Consider the following 19,338-nt stretch of genomic DNA (forward strand, 5'->3'; position numbering starts at 1 on the left):
TATATCAAAAGATACAAAACTTCATCATCTTCTTCGTATTCGTTTCGTCGCCGTGTTGTCTAGTCTATATTTTATCATTTGTCCTTCTATGGTATCGTATCTTTTTTTTATACATATATTTTTTTTTTTGAAATATCCTCATGCGGTTATTCTCCTCCTGTGCTGTGGGTACAAAGGAACAGGAGCAGGTTCATAGTGTCTATCAAAATAATATGTTTGTGTTTCATCTGAATGTCGTACTTATGGTTCTTTTTATATTTTACTCAAACGCGCGTTAACCTTTCGACATTATGTTTTACTGTGTACTTGTACTTCATCATCAAAATTAATTTTATGTATATCCTGTTTTTTTTTTTTTTTTTTTTTTTAATAAATGTTGCAATATTTTTATGATGAAAAATATGATTAAAAAAAAGGATGTTTATGCTCATATTTGATGAGTTAAGCAAGGAAAGGGTTTTTGAATTTTATTTTTCCTGATGGACGGATGGTGGCTTCCTCCTTTTGAAGTGTTTCTTTTAACACAGAGTCTGAGTTTTTATTTTGTTGTTCCTCTTTTAAATCAATATATTTGTCTGGGAGCAGGTTGTTGTTTATTTTGTTATTTAGGTCGACAGACATTGGAGTTGTTCCTTTTTGTCTTTTTTCACATAAAAGGAAAGAGTGAATGATAAAAAGATTGACCTACTAGATTTTCTCGAGGGGAGGGGTAGAGAGAGGGTTTATGAAGGAAATAATGTTAAGGGTGGATAGTTTTTAGGTTTGAAGAACATTACTTTGATTCAAGCATGAAAAGCAACGTTAGGAGTCATAAAGATTAATAAATTAGACAACAAAATGAAACTTGACTCAAAGGATGTTGACAAAATTTCTAAAGCCCTGTTGACACTATTTTGGATTAACATGAATTTCTGTTAAAAAAATCATTTGGTAGACAGTTTTGCTAATTTGATGCTAGTAGCTTATTTCAGTATTATTTGCATTTCAAACACGAGATTACGGCATCGATTCGGTCTACTGTCTATTCTAACCCCTAAAGCTTAAATTATTGGGTCGATTGAGTTCAAACTTGGAAATTAATTTTTCAAAACGATACAAGTTAGGTGTTGATTTTTTTTTATATTTCTTAAGACCAATAATAACACTAGTCCCCATACAAATCCTTTAATATTGGAATTTTTTTTAAAAACGGTGAGATTTTTTCTATAAAATTTTCTATTTTTTTTTAATCTTACTCCATAAGGTTACACCCTAAAGAACTGTTATTTTCATTCTTAAATTTTCACAGAAACTAATGCACCGATTTTAAGGTCTTATGTTTTTTAAATAATTTAATAGTGACCAAAAATGTCTAATTGTTTTAAAATTTATTTTTTCAAAATACGATATCTTAAAATAGGGTCAACATATATTAACAAAATTCAAAACTTAAACATTTTTTTATAAGCACTAAATAACTTCATACCAAAAATAATTCTTAAAAAATTGAAAAACCACTACGTTATGATTTAAAAAAGGCTCTTTTGAAGAATAACGTATAATTTTAATTCTTAAAAATATAAATAGGTTTTTTGGATACAGAAGAAAGTTTGGCGTGTATTATATTTTGTTTTTCATTTATAATTAAGTGGCAGACCCGGTAAACTTCATCTCACACTAAAAAATGTACTGTTCATAAGTTTCTCGTAGCATTACTCGTATTATGGGCAGCTGTTTCGGATTCATAAAACGAGTTGGAATAAAATGACACGAAAAGAGCACTTGCCAACGTATAACGTCATCTATTGTTTTGTGACATTGATACGCCACCTGTCATTGACATTGATAAACTATTCCCGTTTTCGCAATTATCAGAGTATTCAAACAAAAATGTTCTACTTTTTATTCGCATGGCCGGCCGTTTTGAAACAATGAATACAAAAAATTAATTTCGGATTTTTTTTTTAATTTCGGGACCTATCCCAACATTTTTCTTTGTAAAAACCGTACAAAAAATATTTGAATTTGTTCTCTCCTTTTACTTGAAAAATCTTAACTTTGATTTAATTCTAACTTGGTACTGACTTTTTTTTTAAAGAGTTGAGTACCGCATTTGAATGACAGTTTTCCAACGATTCTTTTTATGAAAAGTTCTCTGTTAACTATCTTTAATAATACACTCAATGGGCAGGTTCAGACGACATAAGGAACTTGAAAGTTAGGCAAGTTTCTGGTATCTGATTGGCCAGCTGCCAAAAAATTAAGGCAACTTTAATGGAAATTTGACTGGAAAGTTAGTCAAGAAAAATCTCCCTAACTTTTAAGTCAAGTCTACTTTTAGCAAAATGACAGTTGATCATGTTTTTTCATTCAACTGAAAGCTGAACTTTATTACTCTATTATTTATTTATTTTTTGCAAAACTTCATTTAATGCTTTCAGTAAAAGGTTTCCATGTCAATTTGTAAAAGAAATATCTAATATTTCTTTACAATACAAAATACAAATAGTGATGGACTTGTAGCTTGCCTGAGGAGCCTTTTGTAGACAATAATTTTGTTAGAACTTTTTGTACCATGAACTTAAAGTAGAGGTTTGTGAAGTAAAGTTCTTAACTTGAAATTCATGATACTTGAAAAACTTAATAGTTGCCTTGTTCAAAATTTATGTTCAAAGAATGAAGTTGACTGCAAATGAAGTCCCTTATATTGCCTCAACCTGCCCACAGACACGATTTTCAAAGGAAGCCAGGTCGAATTGTTCAGGGGCCTGATATGGGATTTGCGACGAATCGTTTTGCTAGTGAGTTTGCTATTTTTGTATTATTGCTTTCGCCTTTTTTGTTTTGAATTCGAATAATTAACGAGTTCGAAGGCGAACTTGAAATGTCATAATGTTTGTTGACGAGTTGAAATCCGATAGCTTTTTTTTGGCGAATTTACAGGCGAAAGAGTGTTCATTATTATTCACTGTTCGATTTCGTGGATTCTTTATTTATTGTAATTACATATATACAAATGTGAGTTAGATTTATTTTAATTTTCTTATAATTTATCCGCGAATAAAATATAAAATTTCGAATAAATCACCGCAAATTTTACAAATTCCATCAAAACCAAACAAATTTGTATGGAAAGCTGTCAAATCACTGGAATATAGGAAGAAAAAGTCAAACCAAAAGTGTCAAATCACTGGAATACTGGAAGAGTTTTTTCGCTTCGCCGCGAATTCGTTAATAAGCAAATACGCCGCGAGTCGAATTTGAAAGGTCGAATTGAAAACGACCCGCCGCGAACCTCATAATCAGGCCCGGGTACAAGAACATAAATGTTGTTCCTTTGAAATGAGAGCTTCATTAACATGGCAGTATACTTGGGGTTATTTCCAGCCACCTAGGAGGCATATTTATATAGGCAATATTCTGTAGTATTTTAACATTCACGACTTTTGCCAAATAATTCCATCCATAACGAAAATTGGACACTCGATCACCCAAAAGAATTACCCTTAAATGTTATGCTCGTCCCTCCAAATTTGAGGTTTTATAAATAAACAAAAAAATAACTTTTGTTTCAACACTTTTTAAAGCATTCCGTACATCCTTGACGTCTTAAATAAGACATGCTTTAGGTTGGCATAAACCGATTAGCATTAGATTTTCTTATAGGTGAACTTATATCTTATAGCTTCTTTTTATTTTTTCCATTTTAAGAGGGTCATCCCATGTGACGACCTGTATTTTAAGGAATTTTTACGATTTTTTTACGACCAGTAAAAAGATGCAACTTTATTAAGTTTATTATCATATATTAACATAGTTCGACAGTATAAATATAAAATTTGAATTAAAAATATTGTAAAAAACACGAGTTACACCGGTGTGAAAAACTCCACCTCCAAAAAATTAGGCTCGCACTTCCTTCACGATTCCGGCTGATGTGCTTATCTAAAACAAAAAAAGTAAACGGTGTTTTAATCAGTGAGCCTAAATGCACGGAATGAACTATCATTAAATGAATATACCAAAAATTGGACTTTTGGGAGACATTTAAAAAAGGCGTGAATTTTGCGTTTTTGCTATAAAAAAACGAAATTTTTGCAATTTTTGTTTGCCGATAGTTCATTTCATTCGTTTCAATATGCTGAATCCAACCCATCAAATTTCAAGTCATTCGGTCAAGCCGTTATTGGGATACGATGGGAGAAAGTTTGTCAAATAAAAGATTTGAGAAAAACTCGTTTAAAGTTTCAAGTCCTCTTAACTATGAAAATGTCAACTTACCTTTGAAAAATAATCGATTTGAGAAAAACTCGTTTAAAGTTTCAAGTCCTCTTAACTATGAAAATATCAACTTACCTTTCAATCGGCGATGCCTGGTCTATAGAGTATTCTTTCCTCTTCTTCTTGAAACTCTTTCAGAGCAGATTGTTTAGCTCTTGAATCAATTCTGGCTTGTTTAATGGCATCACTTACGCGCCGCTCAGAACGTGAGATTCGCTTTTCATCAAGTTTCTTAAAATAAGTATGGGCTTCGCGGCCTATAGGACATCCATAACCGACATTACTTTCAAATTACCTTCAAAACCTCCATTAATGATGAGAACTGATAACTAGCTAGCAATATCAACTATCTGTATGCGATGTATGTATGTAAGATACTTCACCCCCTATTTTTCCATGGACCTGCTGTATCTTTGATACGACTTCAAATTTTAAAAAATCCCTCTACTACCGTATTTTAGACGTATTAAACTAGCAATTAAAGAAAAAAAAATCGATTTTTCAACTCATCACATGGGATGACCCCCTTAAGCTATCTTAAAACAATTCAGACACGATATTCACACTTCTAGGAATGCCCATCTTCTCTTCTTGACCTCAATTTCGACTGTCCGGTCTAGTATAGAGGTTCTTTTTTCAACCGCACATCTAGAATGTGGAATGCTTTACCCCACATTGTTTTGCCAACTGATTTTGATCTTGAAAATTTTAAAATTATTAAAAAAAAAGTCCCACTTATGGACATTTCTCCATTATGCAGTGCTAAAATTTAAACATAATTTCTATTTACATTTTTGGCTATGTTTGGCACACATGCATCGTTTGTGTACTTATAAAATTCTTAATTGAGTAGTTGAACACAAAAATAAGAAACGTTCCAATTATTTTGGCCATAGCTGTATATGGTTCTTTCAAAACAAACCAACAAAAGTAAAAATCTATCAATTATTTTTTATCAAAATTCTATCTACATTTCATGGCTTAGAATATAAATGGTTTCACTTTAACGTGTTTTTTTAAATTTAAAATAATTTTGTATTATTTTTGTCGATTATTATTTAAATAAATATTTATTCAACAAACAACACATAATAATAATGTTTTGTTGTCTTTAGTATTATCACACTACGCTAAATTAAATATAATGGAAATTTTTATTGTTTGTATTTTCATATTTACATAGATTTGTTTTTCAAAACAAAATAAAATGTACTTAAATATTGTCTTGTTCTACTTTCTTTGATCTTTGTCTAATAAATTTAGTAAATAGTGTAATTTTTATTTTTTGAAAACTTCTTATCTGGGTATGTAAATTAGATTATGTTCATTTAATAGCTGTGAGGGTCTTAGATCTTTGTTTAACCTGAAAAATCCAAGCCGGTTTTTCAAAAAATCTCAATAGTAAGCCTTTTTCTCTGAAATTATTTGTATTTTCCGTGAAAGGCTTTCAAACAAAAAGTCTTCTTTTTCTATGAATGATTCTCCTTTAGGAATTAAGTCAAAAATTACGTATTTTTTCAAATATATAATTGAATGTAAATGTTGTTTTTTTAGTATTTAATATTGCTTTTTATTAACAAACAATGCACGCTTCTACTAATATGCATCATAGTAAAATGTTAACCTCCTCATTACGCTTTTGTTGTTTTTATTTTCGGTTTTTGCAATTTGCATGCTTTTAATAAACACACAGTTTTCTGTTTTGCATTATTAATAAATAAAAACTTGTATAATAAATTAAAACAAAAAAAAACAATCAACAAATGAAAATATGCTTATGAAACATTTTGTTTAGAAGTCATTCCTGAACCAAGCATAAGCACATGGCAATTAGTGTTTGTGATTTTTGGAGCAACGCTCTTAGCTTGCCTCTCGATTTTCCTGACTTGGTGCTTTTATCAAAAACGAAAACGTTCCGCCAGCCGTAGGCCATTTGCTGTTGAAGATTCTGTCTATGATCCGATTTTGAATGGAAACACAATTCAGGACATCATTGAAATGACTACGTCAGGGTCTGGTTCTGGTAAGTTTGTTTATTTGTTCTTCTTTTTATGTCAACAAATAACATTTTAATAATATTTCTGTTTGAATTTGTTTACAGCCGGTCTTCCGCTGCTGGTACAGCGATCTATAGCCAGACAAATTCAATTGCATTGTGTCATTGGAAAGGGTCGTTTTGGTGAGGTGTGGCGTGGTCGTTGGCGAGGAGAGAATGTCGCTGTAAAGATATTCTCCAGTCGCGAGGAATGTTCTTGGTTTCGAGAAGCAGAGATTTATCAGACTGTTATGTTAAGGCATAAGAATATATTAGGATTTATTGCAGCAGATAATAAAGGTGAGTTATATAGGCACTCAAAATATGTGAACATTTATTTAACTCAAATTAATATATTTCAGATAATGGTACATGGACTCAACTATGGTTGGTAACGGATTACCATGAAAATGGTTCCCTCTTTGACTATCTAACATCTCACACGGTTGACACGAAGACAATGCTTGGCATGGCACTGTCCATAGCCACTGGTCTGGCTCACTTGCACATGGATATTGTGGGAACTCGCGGCAAGCCTGCCATCGCTCATCGTGATTTAAAGTCGAAGAATATTTTGGTCAAGACAAATTTGACTTGTGCTATTGGTGATTTGGGATTAGCCGTTCGACATGTGGACAAAGATGATTCAGTTGATATCCCCTCGAATCATCGAGTCGGCACAAAGCGATACATGGCACCGGAAGTGCTGGACGATAGTATTAATTCGCAACACTTCGACTCGTTCAAACGGGCCGATGTGTATGCCTTTGGACTGATACTGTGGGAGGTAGGAAGACGATGTAACATCGGTATGATATACGATGAGTATCAATTGCCGTACTATGATGTTGTGCAACCAGATCCCACCATCGATGAGATGAAAAAGGTAAGTGGAATCTCCCAATTTTTCGTGACACTAAGTTTTAAAATGATTATATTGAAGGTTGTTTGTACGGATAAAATGCGTCCAAACATTCCAAACCGATGGCACGCATCGGAAGTGCTACACAGCATGGCAAAAGTAATGAAGGAATGCTGGTATCCAAATCCAGCGGCGCGTCTAACAGCTTTACGAATAAAGAAAACACTGGCAAACATAAGTGCCGAGGAGAAAGTTTAAAACTTTTATCATTCAGGTATAAAATTAAAATTAAAAATTAAAACAAAAGAAAAATGTAAATGTATTGTAAATATTATAATTAAAAAAAGCATAAAATTAATAAGATTAAATCGATAGAAAGCGAGAGTAAGAAATGATTTTATGAGAGAAAGAGAAAAAGAAAAGAAACAAAATTAAAATTGTGCATTGTATGAGGATTTACACATTTAAAATTTAATTTATTTAAATCTTAAAGATTAAAAACAAAAGCAAAACAAAAAAAAATATTTATATACACACAAAATATGCATAATTTTATAAATATATATATATATTATATATACATAGTTTATAGTTACTTAAGCAGAGTATTCATAGCATCCTGAACTATTTGACTTTTAAGTAGATTGTAAGTTTTGTTTTTAAATTTAATTAAACCAATTCTTAACAACAAACAAAAATATCTTTTATCCTATGTAAAAAAATACTTGTTTAGTTTCTGTTTTATACCTTAAACTTTAAAATTATTCCCACTCAGGTCTATAAAATAGAGTATGAAAAAATAATCAAATAAAACTTTTTATCCTTTTTTTTTAAAGTTGTTCCTTGTTTTGTATAATCTTTTTTTAAATAAGCTTTGTTTCTTTACACTTCTCATATTGATTTTATAGACACTTTATTCGTAAAGTTTTCTTACAAGTTCAGTGGTAGTTTATGAAGGTATTTGTTTTTTTTTTTTTTATAATAGGACTTTAAATAGAAGTGAAATCTTTCGTGTTTCAATATGAATTAAGCTAAATTTGAACTCAATGACTGCCAAGCTTATGTTTGCTTATGTTTTATGCTGGGTGCCAGACCTATTCTTGTAATTTAAATATAGAAAAACATTGTGTTTAAGTAATCATGGATTTATTAAGAGGGTTCATTGCTACGAATTTGCAAGCCTTGCTTGGGTTTTAAAATTAAAAAAGCTAAACTACTTCTTTCAATTTTATGTGATTTTGCCGTGTTCTAGTTTCAATCATTTTTATGCTTAACGGAGGCAAAGAAATCATTTTAAAATGTAATTAGACAATTTTTTTTAAGAAGTAACAGAAATTGAGTTTTTCTTAGAAAGGCGCCGCGGCGGCGTTTAAAAGAGCCAACAAGCTTCTGAAAATCAGTTTACATTTGTGCCAAAAATACAATAAAAGCATAAATTCATAAAAATTCATAAGGCAGACGGAAGACATTACTAACTTTCAAGATATGAGTTCAGGCCGTGCGTTGGTTGGGTGCGATAGTAGCCTTTTTGCAAATTTTATCGAAATTGAGTTCAATGCGAAAAAAGGAAATCTGTGTCTTCTAACCGAAATTTCAGCATTAATTTTCGGCTTTATGTCAATTACTATAATGTATTTGAAGTCTCCATACACTTTTTTCATTACTTCAAATTGTAATTGAAGAATTTCAATTACTAATTACACGAAATTGAAAAGTATCAATGACTCGCAATTTAATATCGTAAATGTAGTAAAAAAACGAAAGCAATGGTGGAAAAACCAGTAATGATCACTTTTTCAAGACAAAAAATTAAATTAAATATCATATTTGTCAATTATATTTTAGAAATTACGAAATACTTTCCTTAAATGCTAAATTCTTTTGTGTATGTTGTTTTCAATTAAAAGTGCTTTCCCTCAAGAACTTGAACCTACTCATTACAATTTTTACTTAATTTATAATTAGAAATTAGAAATTAAAATTACATGAATGATACAAATCTTTGAATAGAAGGCCAAAAAGTAAAAATTAAGTTGTCACCTTCATATGAACTAAAAACCCCACTGTCGTCTTCTTCAGTGACCACTATGTAGAAATATTTGGCCTATCTGAACAGTTTTTTTAAAAATGTTTTCTCTAAGCACTAATGGCTTATCAAACTTTAAAATTAGTTATAACTGTGCTTTGAAAAATAATGAATCCGAAATTACAACGCCTCTAATTTTTAAAGCTTTTGCTAAAAGCAATTCTATAAAATTTCTTTTCAATCTTCAATCTTTGAGTTATAAGAAATTCTTTAATTATTATTATTATTCAAACTCTAATTTGATTTATTTGAAATTTAATTTTTTGACTGTATTTTTGAAGAAACTCAATATTATGAATTTCAAAATGACATGAAATAATAAAAAATACAGTAAGGCTACTATTGCAATCACTGTCTTTTTTGTTTAATGAAGAACTCATCGATAATGTCAAAGAGTTAATGTCCCTATTTCAAAATCATCAAAATATATTGCAAATAATCCTGCACACATACACTTGTGGTCATATAATTAAGTCATTTTTATAGAATGAAATCTACAAATCCATATATTAAATACAAATTACAACATAAACAAAATTTATTCAAATTCTAAATATTTATAAAAACAATAATACAAAAAAAACGAACAATAGTCATATCTTTAACAAAAAATTAATAATTTATAAAATAAGTGGCCATATAATTATAAGTCACCCGAAAAAAATACAAAAGAAAAAAAAAACATTTTTTATAATTTTTTTAAGCGCACCGTTAATATTTTGTAGCCTTTCTGGTTTGATCCCGCGGCTATTCTCCTTGGCATGGAGTCCACCAAACCTTTGCATTGCTCTACGCTAATATTTGTCCACTCTTCCTGCAAAATACTCCAGAGAATAGTCTTGCTGGTTGTTTTTTTTGCAGAATGCCCCACAAATTCTCTATGGGGTTTAAGTTCGACTAAGACTGCGCTGGCCCCCCCAAAACATTCACTCTACGCTCTTCAAGGAAAGATTTCACAACTCTTGACGTGTGTTTGGGGTCATTATCATGCTGGAAGATCCATCCTTGGGGTAATTAGTTCTGGTAGTCGCCGAGAAGATTTGTGTCCAGTATATCCCGGTAGTCAACACCTATCATTTTGCCGTTTATTTGACACAGCGGACCGACACCATGGCTTGTGAAACACCCCGAAACCATAATAGAATCGCCACCATGATTTATGGTGTATTTGGGTTCAGCTCAGCATCTCTGGGACGTCTAACATACGGCTTGCCAACATTTCCATAAATTTTGACCTTCACCTCATCACTCCATATCTCTTTACTCCAGAAGTCTTGATCTTTTCTGACGTGGTCCCTTACAAACTTAAATCGGCTTTTTAAATTTTTTTGCTGACATTTGACTTCTTGCGCGCTATTCTGTCATGCAAATTATTTTCAGCCAAAAGCCTTCTGATGGTTTTGGCAGAAACGCTGACATCCTGGCTTTCCTCCAAAACAACCCTTATTTGAGTGGATGTCATAAAGGGATCTTTCTTGCAAATTTTTGTGATGACCCTGTCGTCCTGGGCAGTGGTTTATTGCTTTTTAATTCGAGGACGGTTGTCGAATGAACCGAATTTTTTAAAGTGGTTAATAGCATTGAACACTTTACCTCCAGATAAAGTGGTTGTATTAACCACTTCGGAAATTTTTCCCAAATTTCGGTATGCTTCCCATATTATTCGCCGTTCCTCTGGAGTGGAAGATTTATTTTTGACCATATCTGAAATTGACTATCCAAATTGAAAATTTTAAATCAAAAATAAATTAAAATATAATTTAATATTATAAATAACAATTTCCACCAAAAAAAGACATTAAACTTACCTCTTTGACTCAGTTATGTGAAAAAGGAAAAAACAAAGTACCATCGTAATAATATAAATAAAATAATCCGTTATTAAAAAAACAATAACAACATTAGTTGATGCAAATGTAAGACAAACAAATGTTTTAAATCTTCTAAAAATGCAATGACTTAATTGTATGTCCACAAGTGTATGTCATATGCAGTTTTGTCGACTAAGAGTTTTAAATTAAGTCCAGATACATTTCTAAAAAATTCCTGGTACAGTAGAAACATGTGACGAATGTTTTTAGAAAATTTGAAATAATAAAAAATCTTTATAAAACCTTTACTAAGGGTTACTCTATTGAGCTAGAATTGAATTCCTTAATTTGTTATGCATCTTCTAATTATAAAACAGAAATAAAATATAATATATATTCACGTCATTCCATTAATATTACAAATAAATAATAGCAACAAAAAACACACTGCCATCGATCAACATCTTTTAAAAATAGTCTTGCCTGACTACTAAAAAAAAAGTAATAACAAAAGAAAGACGAACATAGCCCAACAAACTGCATAAATGTTTCTTTGTTTTTTAAAGACTTCCTTTCAATAAAAGACTGATAAACTTCCTCTTTAAGTTTTATTTCCGATTTCTTTGTTGTTGTTCTTTATTTTTCTTTTATTAACAATTCAAACTATCATGTTTTTTGTTTAGATACTAAAAAAAAAACAATCGTTGTTATCATTTCATACGAAAAAGTCATGAAAATAAGCAACTTTTAGACACAACAACTATTTTTCTCTTTGTTGCTTGTTTTTTTTTTTTTTTTTTTTTTAATTTTTTCTTAAACTTAATTTTGTTTACTTTAGAATTTAAGACGAACATCCGATTACCTCATCTTAAACATGCTCGCAATCATTGTTATATTCATTCACTTAACTGATAAATATTCTCATCTCATTTTATTTTTAAATGACGTTTTTTAAAATATAAAAATATGTTTTTTTTAGTTAATAATTCTTATTATGTAATTTTTGTTTTGGTTATGAATGTTATTAATTACTTTTTTTTTTTTTGTTAATATGTCTCTCGTGTTGGGCAGAGTTCTGATTATTACCAGTTCTTATATTTTTGAAACAAGTACTACAACAAAATAGGATAAAAGATGCTCTTTATTTTTTTTTATAATTTGTTTGTTTTAGAAGTTTTCACTCTGACCTCCGCAAATCTATAAGAAATTATAATCTTTCAAATCTTTCAGTCTTTTGAAAACATCTTTTATTTTTTTAAAGTGACTAAAAGTTCGTTTATTGTTTATATTCTAAAACTTTAGTTGTTTTGAAATAATGTCAATCAGCCACTTCCCTGGTTAAAAATATCATTTGCATTTAAATATTTCCTTATTAGGTCCTAAATATTAACAACAAATTAATAAATAAATATTTATATATATATAAAAATATCACTTTGAAAATTAAGGGTAACTCTAAAATCCTATAAACTTGCAAACAAAAAATTATATATATATGAATTAAGTGTGATTTATTGTAAAATACATGAAAAAAAATAAACAAGAATTAAGAATCCTAATTGTTTCCAAGGATAATACAAAACAAAATAATTACACAGAGAAAACAACAAATTAAAAAAAAATATTTATATGCCTACATAGATTATAATGTAAGTGTTATTGAAACAAAGCAAAAAGTTTAACAAAATTACATATTATAAAAAAAGTGAAAAATAAAAGAATTTATAAAAAAATTAAGAAAACAAAAATGCAAATTAAGAAATCAAAGAAATTATAATGTTTGGAGTTTTGTCTGGACACACCTCCTATTTTCCTATAAACTCATAATAATTGCAAATTATTATTATTATTATTAATATATATATATACACACATATATGTATATGAATTAAAAACATAAATTATGTCATACATATTAATTAATAAGTTACAAAAATAAATTAAAAGAGAAAAAACAAATCAAAGCATGAAAATGTATTTTTCATAATAAAATTATTCCAGTGATAAGTTTTGTTTCTTCTTAATTCTTTCTTTCTTAAGTTTTGTACTTTAAGTGGTAAATATTTAAAAAATAAATATAATGAGATTCAAAAAAAACCTATTAGTAGTGTATAATAAAATTATGCTATAATTAGGGATTATTATTCTTCATTCTTTTTTATTTGTTGTTGATTAAGTTTATTATCTTTTTTTTTTTAATTGTAGCTTCTACATTTTTTGTTTGTTTTATTTTTTAAGTAAGTTAATAATTCTCTTTTATATTAACAAATTAAGAGACAGAATTAAAAAAAACTATAGTTTTTAAATAAGTTATCGAAAGGAAAAAAATGTGATTTTTTTTTAAAGAATAAATTTGCAAGTAGAATTCAAATCATTCTGCCTTTTTTATTTTGGTTGGATTTTTATGAATGGAAGTGAAATTTTTCAGATTGGAAGCTTAGAGACTCGTGTTTTATTTACAAGCAGAAATGGAGCCGAGTCCTTTTTAGTCAAGAATCGAAATTTAATTGATGGGAAGTGATGAATATATTACGTAAGAAGAAGTCGCGTATTGTTTAAAAACTCTTACATGGCGGTGGGAATGTAAAATCGTGGGTTGCTTTTCTGCTGCTGGTTTAGGCCCATTGCATCGCATAAATGGAATAAAGGACCAATATGTGTACACAAATATTTAAGAGGACGTTATGTTGCCATGTGCAGAATAGTAAATGCCATTGCGTTGGGTCTTCCAGCATTACAACGACCCAGAGCACACGTCAATAACTACTAGTTAAAACCTGGCTTAATGATCATAAGATCACTGTTATGAATCGGCCACCACAGTCACCATGCTTAAACACAATTGAGAATCAATTGAAATTCGGACTATTTTTTCAAAAGTGTAAAAGCGGTTTGAAACAAAATTCCATCAATGAATCCATGTCAAGAAGATACAAGGTAGTTGTCAAAAACAAAGCTTTTGCTATTAAATATGGATTGTTTTATTAATTTTTTGTATTTCAATTTAATGTTGCAATTGTTTTATCGCGGGGAATTTGAAGATACTTGATACAATTAAACGTTAAGTTACTAAATGTTGTATATTTTTATTACTATGAACACAGCTTCAATAATATATGACTATTGTTATGTTTCTGAATACATTTTTTTTTTTCAAGAAAATGCTTAGAATGTGTTTTATTTCTAGTTGCAAATGTTTTGTCCGATACTGTATATGGCTAAGAATTTTATGAGACAAAAAAATATGAACAAAAAATAATCTTGTTTGGGGTGAAAAAAGTAAAATTTTTGGTAGGATTTTTAATCTGGGATTGATTTCGAAATCATGTCTGATTTTTGGGTGAAGGGAAACACTGTACTAAAAAAATGTTTGAAGTCCTTACAGCACTGCATAAAAGGGACATATTCAAAAGTGGTATCGTGAAAGTAGAACGAATTTTGGCAAGAGTGTAACGTAATATATAAAAATAAAAACATTCAAAATATTAAGAAGATATTCGTTTAATATAAACGTATATTGGAGTTTCTTCAAAATTAGTTTTACGGTAAAACTAGTATTAAAGCGGTTTTGAGTTTCAAGTTTTTCACAAATTGTTTTTAGATGTAAATCGAATAAAAATAGTGTTTAAGTAATAATAAACTTCATTGACATTTAAATCAAATTTCTTAAAAAAGTTAAAATTCGTAACCATTAAAAGACTATATTTGCCGGGAAATAGTTTTGAATAAACTGAATAATATGGTCGTTAGAGAGAAAACAACTTTTATCTATTTATGCCATAAAAAATTCTACACACAAGTAAGATCTTTTACAGTTAATTGTAAGCTAACCTTAATGCACAACCGCTATAGAAGTTGCAATTTAAAAAAAAACAGTAGTGTCAGTTTCGGATTCTTTTTCCAAACATATACTTTATACTTGTAAAACATTTTCTTTGTAGGCAAACCGCGAAGGGTATAATGCACTTACAATTTTGGAAACAGAAATTAATTCTTTGACATGCATTTAAAAATGTCTGTTCGTCTCTCAATCTGAGATGAACTTCAAGGTGATTTCTCTTTGGTGACCGTGTGGCAAATTTTTGTCAAGGATTAAATAATTTGGAGCAGATGTTGACATATTAAAGAATTTTGTCTACAAAAAATATTCGCTTAGATAGTTTTTTCCAAGCATGCTTAAATATTAAAGAAGAAAATAAAAGAGAGTAGATTTCCAAATTTTCTATAATACTTATCTTTGGAGAATTGCCACTAAAATATAGTACTCAACTCCCCCAAAAAAATGTCAAATCTAGTTGACTCTATAAAAAAAAAGAATTAATTTTATAAAATTAAAACTCAATATCAAATTTATTCAATTAACAAATAAAAATAATTGACATTCTTTATCTAAATATACTGTTTTTGAAGTTTTAATCAAGCGGCCCTATTTTTTGGTCGGCCTTTTAATATTTTTTTTACTTCCGACATAACTGCACACCAAAAACATTTTTTAACCAAAATTGATAAATATTAAATACAAAAAAAAAAAAACACTATAATGATTATTAAATACAAAATTTGAAAAATTAAGGTTTTTTCAAAACAATTTTGTTTTCGAAGGTACAATTTAAAAATGCAGGAAATATTTTTTTTACAGATCCACTGAATGCATAAATCAACCGGAAGGTGGAATACAAGTTTTTCAAATTCAAATTGGATCGTATTCTTGAAGTTATTTGTCCAATTTTCTTCATCTCTGCAATAATCTAATATTTGCAAAGGCGGATCCAGATTTTTAAATGTTCTTTACAGAAGGCTAACAAAATTGTAATAACATAATGTGCGTCTTAACCTTAAATGTGCACATTTCAAGGGCTAAAGTGACAACTTTCAAACCAAATGGGGTGGCGCAACAGTCCGTTGTGAACCAGGGCCTAGTGACTTACAACTCTCAACCATTCCTGTGTGCGAGTACTGTTGTCAGGAATGGAAAGTGACAACTTTAGTTATTATTATTTTAGAACGCTATTGTTTAGCAAGGTATAGTCTAACTGTTTAGATTTTAGATTTTTAGATTTTATTTAGTAGACTTTCTTCATATGAAAGCATTCCAAGATTCTAACAGTTTTCTAAATATGCCATATTTAGGAGCTTAAGCACAATAGTTTAGAGGGTTTTTATTGCTTTCACGGAGGAGTGTACGAAATTGTTTTGAAACTTTACTTCCCTGCAAAAAAAATATATTTTTTTATTGCCATTTATATTAATGCGAAAAACGCTACAAAAATTCAAAAACAAAGAAAATGAGAAAATCTGATATCTAGAATTTTCAGTTTTTTTTGACGTAGTTTTTTTGGACTCAATTATTATTACTTTTGCTACTAGTCTGCTTACTCGTACATTAAAGCTGAAGCTTCATCTTAAAGAAGTCAACCAAACTTTAAAATTGTAGAGAGAAAAATTGTTGGTTCTTAAATTTAAGGAAATAAGTACATTTAAATTCATAATTTATCTGAATATAAAATAAAAACAAAATAAATTAAACAAAGCTGGGAAGAAACTTTTGTGTGGCAGTCACAAATAACACGTTTCAGAATCTCTTTTCACTTCAGTTCTCAAGTGATTCAAAGCTTTTATATTAATAGATACGAACCGTGCATTGTGTTTTCAATTATCCATAAGTTTAACAAAAGTGTCACTTTTGCAGTTTTTGGGACATTTATGTTTTGAAATTCGTGTTTAAATCTCAGTTATAGAACATCTAAAGCAAATTCCCTTCAAAATGTAGATTTCCTTAAATTAAATTGAACAGAAAATCAATTTTTAAAGAAATATATTGCACGGCTGAAATACCTGCAAAAAAAATTTCTCAAAAATTTAAATGCCATTAAAAAAAAAATAATTACATTTGCGATCATCAAAAATCATCACCAATTTGAAAATTTCACCATCGAAAAGAGCTTGCATTGAAAGACAAGATTATGGAAATCTGATTAAGTTCTTGAGAAAATTTGAAAACAAAATAACGACTTTATAAATGGTACCCTTCTGGAGCAATACCAAATTATGTTTTTTTTGAAAAAAAGAAGCCAAATTATGAAAAAATATTGGAAAAATTCGAATTTTCAAATTAACAATAAAAAATTATATGGGAACTGCTGTAATTTTTAGTATTAAAACCACGACATATTTCCAATGTGTCGCAAGTAAAAAATCACTTCAAGGCTCACTATTTATGTGCATAAAAAAGATAAGATGGAATTGAAGATCTCTTATTCAAGGTTTCTTCTTAAAAACCTGAATCATTGCTCCTTTTCTTGAAAAAAAAATAAATGACAATAATTTAAAGCATTATTCAAGTTACAAAAATTTTAAATGTTTTTGACAACAAACCATTTTTTGATGAATGTCTTTGATGGAAATATTTGCTCACACAACTTAACTGCATAGGCTTTATGTTTATTGGTCAAAATTTGATGAATTTGTGTTAAGTTTTTGGAAGAGAGCTGAATGTCAGATTCATATTATGTTCCTGGTCCAGCCCTCAGTTAAAAGTGGTATTTTTTTGCAACAAAGTTTAGAAGATAAAATACAAATTTTGTTTTCATACACAAAAAATAAATAATTCAAAATATAATAGGGGTGATATCCATTGACTTAATACGATTAGTTTTGAATTGAATAGAATTCCTACAAAAATACAAACAAATTATCTCTCAGAGAGGGTTTCATGACCCCTACGATCCCCCCTCTGGATCCGCCATTGAATAATTGTCTTTTATGAAATTCATAGGCCTGTTTCCTTACTTCCTTTAAACTGGTAGCGGTTCTGCCAAAGTTTCTATTAAAAATTGAATTTCACAGCAAGTAGCAGTGTTATAAAAGTAAACGCTCCTTGGAGTTTATTTCTTCCCGAATTTATTCCTTTTTAATTGTAGGCCAAATCCTTGTTGTTTTTTTTCAAAATCTTTTCGTAAAATTTTATTTCATTATCAACAGAAATTAAAACACAAAATTCTTATTACAAAACTTAAGCTTTTATTTTTCAATTTTTTAAGTTAAAAAATATATAAATAAAACAAATAAATACATAAAATTTACTTAAATATTATTTTATTCGTTTAAATGATAAAAAAACGTTTTTATTACTAATCAAACTAAGTTTTAACAACAAAAACTATCGTAGTTAATATCCACAATAAAAATTATTTCCCACTTTTGACTTTCATAAATATTTTTTTTTAATTTTAAATTATTTTTTTTTTAAAGTTTTATCAAGAAAACAAATATTAAAAAAGAAATAATACATAAATACATATAAATAGTTTCATAAATAAATTTTAAAAAATAAATAAATATTTGCACTAATATTAACAGTTTAAAATTAAAAATTGGCATTTCATAAAAATTCTTCACAATCACACAACACTCAAAAATTACCATAAATCTCCCCCTTTAAGAAAAGAAAGTAATACATTTGTTTTGTTAGTTGTTGTTAAAACATTTTCACATTTTTAAACACTCGAATAGGACATCATACAATTTTGACAATAAAGGGATTTTGTTAGTTTCATAATATTTTTATCGGGAATTTGTTTTCGCAATGAGAGCACAAGTTTAATAAATATTATATTATCTAACTAAACTATTTTTAACTAACTTAAAACTAGAGCACATTATTTTAGATAAGACTATGGAAATCTTGAAGATTGTAATTATTTTACTCCAGTAATACTCCTCAGCCAGGGTTTGTAGTATGTTGTCCTCATGTAGACTCCCGGTAGATAAGGGTTTGCACATCTTATACCGTGCGACACAGTTCCGGCTAGTTCGTAACGGCCATCAGCACGTTGAAGGACTAGTGGACCACCACTGTCACCCTATAGAGAAAAAAATAAGTAAAAACAATGAGGGCTTTGAGACTCTTCAAAGATTTGCTGATTACTTACCTCACATGAATCTTTTTGACCGTTGGCGTATCCAGCGCACAAGAAGGATTTCAAAATCTTCTTTTCATGTCCAGCGGTGTTGAACATTTCCTGACACACACTGTTTTCAATTATTGGCACCTATATAAGATTTGAGGTTAAGATGGATGAATTTTAAAATTGGATATGAAACTTACCTGAACTTCTTGTAAGACTGATGGAACACCGCCTCCATATTTCAGCCGACCCCAGCCAGTAACTGTTGCCATGCGACCAGTAAAGTCAGCTGAATCCGCTGGCATGCAAATTGGCACTGAAATATCAGAGTAAAAAGTGTTTAAAAAAGCTTTCTTGAAAACGGAGATAAGACTTTT

The 19,338-nt window shown here is 29.4% G+C and overlaps 2 protein-coding genes across 8 annotated transcripts in view; one reads left to right on the plus strand and one right to left on the minus strand.

Annotated features, from left to right (window-relative positions):
• LOC129949221 (TGF-beta receptor type-1) overlaps nt 1-8,490 on the plus strand; it is a 31,064-nt gene extending 22,574 nt beyond the window's left edge. For 2 of the 7 annotated variants that reach the window (XM_056060536.1, XM_056060538.1), the window contains exons 4-7: nt 6,056-6,283; nt 6,362-6,595; nt 6,658-7,181; nt 7,239-8,488. In XM_056060536.1, the coding sequence (XP_055916511.1) occupies nt 6,056-6,283; nt 6,362-6,595; nt 6,658-7,181; nt 7,239-7,415 (1,163 nt within the window). In that variant the 3' untranslated portion in view covers nt 7,416-8,488. Of the gene's footprint in view, nt 1-6,055; nt 6,284-6,361; nt 6,596-6,657; nt 7,182-7,238 lie in introns of all 7 variants that reach the window. The other 5 variants (XM_056060537.1, XM_056060539.1, XM_056060540.1 and 2 more) reach the window with 4 other exon arrangements.
• A 9,810-nt stretch (nt 8,491-18,300) lies between these two features.
• Nucleotides 18,301-19,338, minus strand: part of LOC129952658 (serine protease filzig) — a 37,463-nt gene continuing 36,425 nt past the window's right edge. Inside the window, exons 5-7 of the mRNA XM_056065402.1 lie at nt 19,162-19,277; nt 18,986-19,105; nt 18,301-18,916 (exon numbers count right to left, since the gene is read on the minus strand). Of these exons, the coding sequence (XP_055921377.1) occupies nt 18,752-18,916; nt 18,986-19,105; nt 19,162-19,277 (401 nt within the window). The 3' untranslated portion in view covers nt 18,301-18,751. The remainder of the gene's footprint in view (nt 18,917-18,985; nt 19,106-19,161; nt 19,278-19,338) is intronic.

The sequence above is a fragment of the Eupeodes corollae genome, chromosome 3, assembly GCF_945859685.1.
Source record: "Eupeodes corollae chromosome 3, idEupCoro1.1, whole genome shotgun sequence".
Taxonomy (NCBI): Eukaryota; Metazoa; Arthropoda; class Insecta; order Diptera; family Syrphidae; genus Eupeodes; species Eupeodes corollae.